This window comes from Sinocyclocheilus rhinocerous, unplaced genomic scaffold, assembly GCF_001515625.1.
Source record: "Sinocyclocheilus rhinocerous isolate Xijiao unplaced genomic scaffold, SAMN03320098_v1.1 scaffold320, whole genome shotgun sequence".
NCBI classification, from domain to species: Eukaryota; Metazoa; Chordata; class Actinopteri; order Cypriniformes; family Cyprinidae; genus Sinocyclocheilus; species Sinocyclocheilus rhinocerous.
The window spans coordinates 1,122,832-1,126,048 of record NW_015638606.1 but is presented as its reverse complement, the minus strand read 5'-3'; the positions used below and the strand labels follow the sequence as shown (position 1 = coordinate 1,126,048).

The 3,217-nt window shown below is 38.6% G+C and overlaps 1 protein-coding gene across 1 annotated transcript in view; it reads right to left on the bottom strand.

The window, feature by feature from the left end:
- Positions 1-2,349, bottom strand: part of rrm1 (ribonucleotide reductase M1 polypeptide) — a 13,812-nt gene extending 11,463 nt beyond the window's left edge. Inside the window, exons 1-3 of the mRNA XM_016565186.1 lie at positions 2,212-2,349; positions 2,135-2,171; positions 1,166-1,254 (exon numbers count right to left, since the gene is read on the bottom strand). Coding sequence (XP_016420672.1) covers positions 1,166-1,254; positions 2,135-2,153 — 108 coding nt within the window. The 5' untranslated portion in view covers positions 2,154-2,171; positions 2,212-2,349. The remainder of the gene's footprint in view (positions 1-1,165; positions 1,255-2,134; positions 2,172-2,211) is intronic.
- Positions 2,350-3,217: the final 868 nt, after the last annotated feature.

Here is a 3,217-nt window from a genome sequence, read left to right as displayed (position 1 = left end):
CCGTCGAGAGCGTCAAAAATCGCTCTGGCCGCCCTGCCAACAACGCTGTAGAAAGATTCGTGGACGCTCTGACGCTCTGACGTAGATCGAATGCTTATCTTGTATTTAAAGGGGTCGCAAAGCAAACACGCTTGTTGATCTTGTGCAGACTGACCACAAGCAGGGTAACGTTATAAGCTAACCTCATTAAATATTGTTGTGGACGAAGTATTAAGATCCTTTACCTCATAATGTATAAAGCACCACTAATACCACACTGTAAAAATACTCTGATACAAGTAAAAGTCCTGCATTGAAAATGTTACTTAACTAAGTATAATCAGGAAAATTGATTTTAAGGTTTAAAAGTCAACTGGGACTATTATACTATTATTTATTATGTCATTAGATTATTATTCCTATAACGTTAATGCACATCAGCAACTCACCAGGAACACCAACAATCTCAGACACCTTGGTCCACGCATCATTTTTTTATTTGATTTATGTCCCTGTATGCAAACAGGTAGATTATTGGGATTATTGGGAAACCCGCCACAGCAATAATCAACCTCTGATATTATGTGATGTATGCTTATGTTTCCGTTCCTCTCCATTTTGCTTGGGAACTAATGTGGTCGGAACCAAAGTTTACAGGACTGCGTTCTCTGGAATCCTCTCAGGGCGTTATTTCTGAAAAATTTCGACGGAAACTTCTACGTTCCGATTGGTTGCCGCCGAACTGCGTCATAGCTCATTACCATAAAGTTGACCTGATTTCAACTCTCCTCGACGCCCTCAACGTCCAAGTCGCGCCGCGCCGCGCCGCTGCTCGACGCCGGCCCACATTGAAAATGAATGACTTCCGGCCACTTTGATGCTCTCGACAGCGGCGGTGTGAACGCACAGTAAAAATTTCGAGTTTCCCACTTGTAATTAACGACTTTGTGGTGGCGTTCAACTCGTAAATACGATCTATCCGACATGACTTGAACGCACCATTAGTGCCACAGTTTACGATTTTGTTCTCTTTGACTCGTAGGATGGAAACGGTGCTTTATTCGCATATGTTTTATGCGATATTCCAGTTTTGACCATAAGTTTAATTCGAATCTTTGGATGGAAACATGATTGACCTTAGAAAGTGTGACAAATGTTAGATGTTTTTATGCATTTCATAACTTACAGGATCAACAAACTCAGTGTTGAGTCCATAGCAAAGTTTCTGGATGCGTGATGTGATTTTGTCAAACATAACACGCTCCTGGCGCCCATCTGAGACAAGAAAAACACCAGATAAAAAAAAAAAGGAGTTATTAATAATATAATAAGCCAAATAGAACACCATACATAATCACGAAAACATGGGACAGGTAAAGAATTGCCAATAGAAACATGAAAAGTGCATTAAAATATCCTGATAATGAGCAAGGCATAACAATTTTAAGTTAGATCAACCTATTACATAACGATTTGCATCAGTTACTGGCTATGTGAAGCGGTTGGCGCCAACTTGACTTAACAAAGAACATAGCTAACGTTAGTCATCAGGTGCTGCTAACATAAGCACATATCATTCTCAAAGGTAAAGTTATGTAGTTGGGAAAATCAATATAATAACACACCATCAATAAATCTGCATCCTTAATCAAGTCTTCATATAAACACATTCACGTTCTTCTCTTTATATTTAGACACTGCTACACGATTAAGGTCAACGAGTGTTTGATTTACGAATTGGACATAATTGTGGTTATGAGAGTATTACATAAGGTTGGCGCCAACTTGACTTAACAAAGAACATAGCTAACGTTAGTCATCAGGTGCTGCTAACATAAGCACATATCATTCTCAAAGGTAAAGTTATGTAGTTGGGAAAATCAATATAATAACACACCATCAATAAATCTGCATCCTTAATCAAGTCTTCATATAAACACATTCACGTTCTTCTCTTTATATTTAGACACTGCTACACGATTAAGGTCAACGAGTGTTTGATTTACGAATTGTGGTTATGAGAGTATTACATAAACAATACGTAAGCTTATTTATATGTGCATTCAGTTTTTTGCCTATAACGTTATTTGCAATTGTACATTTTCTCACTACATTGCAAATAAATCAAATAATTGGAGGACGAGTGGGAATTTACCTCTCTTAATCACGTGCATGATTGAAGTCTCTGGTAGCGAGCACTGAAAAAATGCTATATTAAACAACTAATAATAATAACCGGGTGTTATTTTTGAATAAAGTGCCGTTCCGCTGTCCGCTCTCTCAGCTACTGCCCGCGCTCTCGCTCGCGACTCCGAACCCGCTAGAACGGATTGCGTCATCAACCGGAAGCCCAAACATTTTAGCCAATGCACTCTCGCTCCTTCTTCTTCGTTTTAATTATTGGACGGAACAGGAACAGGATCGTTCCATTTTTAATTTTTTTTTGTGTTTTAAGGGGTCATATTGTGAGAAATCAAAGGCACACTTCACGTATATTTGCGGTCTCGCGGACTTACAATTTGTGATGGCTTTCATGAAATTGTGCCGAAAAACGGTTCATAACTCGACGCTTTTAACACAGTGCGCATTAGCGACATCTGGTGGTCAGACTTGGTTTCTCCACCAAATCTAACAACCGGAGGCTGCAGTTCAAGGACCGCAGTTCTAGGACCCTATTCTTTTGTAACAGCGCCACCTACCGACTTGGATCACTAAAGATGGACAACAATCAGAGTGAGTAACTTTACCGATTTTCAATTGTTTTATTTTATAACCTTAAAACGATGCAAAGTTTACGTAGTCAACGTGAGAACTGCTAAGAAATAATAATTAATTCCCGATTGCTAGTTTTATTGATTATTACGATGTTCTTAATTCGTGGCCATGATTTAAACCTTGTTGACATAATGACTATAATAAGTAAATCTAGCCAGCACATTAATTTAAAATCTTAAAATCATTAATCTTAAAAAGAAAACTTGTTTGATACTCATTGTTTTAACATATTAGTTAAGTATAAATCATCTTTCATAATTAAACTGGGCTCATTGCTTGGTTGCACCACAATATGTGTTATTAGCCTGTCCTTTTGGCAGTACTTTAGATTAATCTTGTTGATGTTTGAAAGGCATGGTCAGCGGTTTGCCTTCTGGACTGATGAGGCCAGAAACTTGCTCCAAGGAACTCTTCAGCCAGTGTACAGAGTGCTATCTCAGAGGAGATCCACATTCAGGCTGTC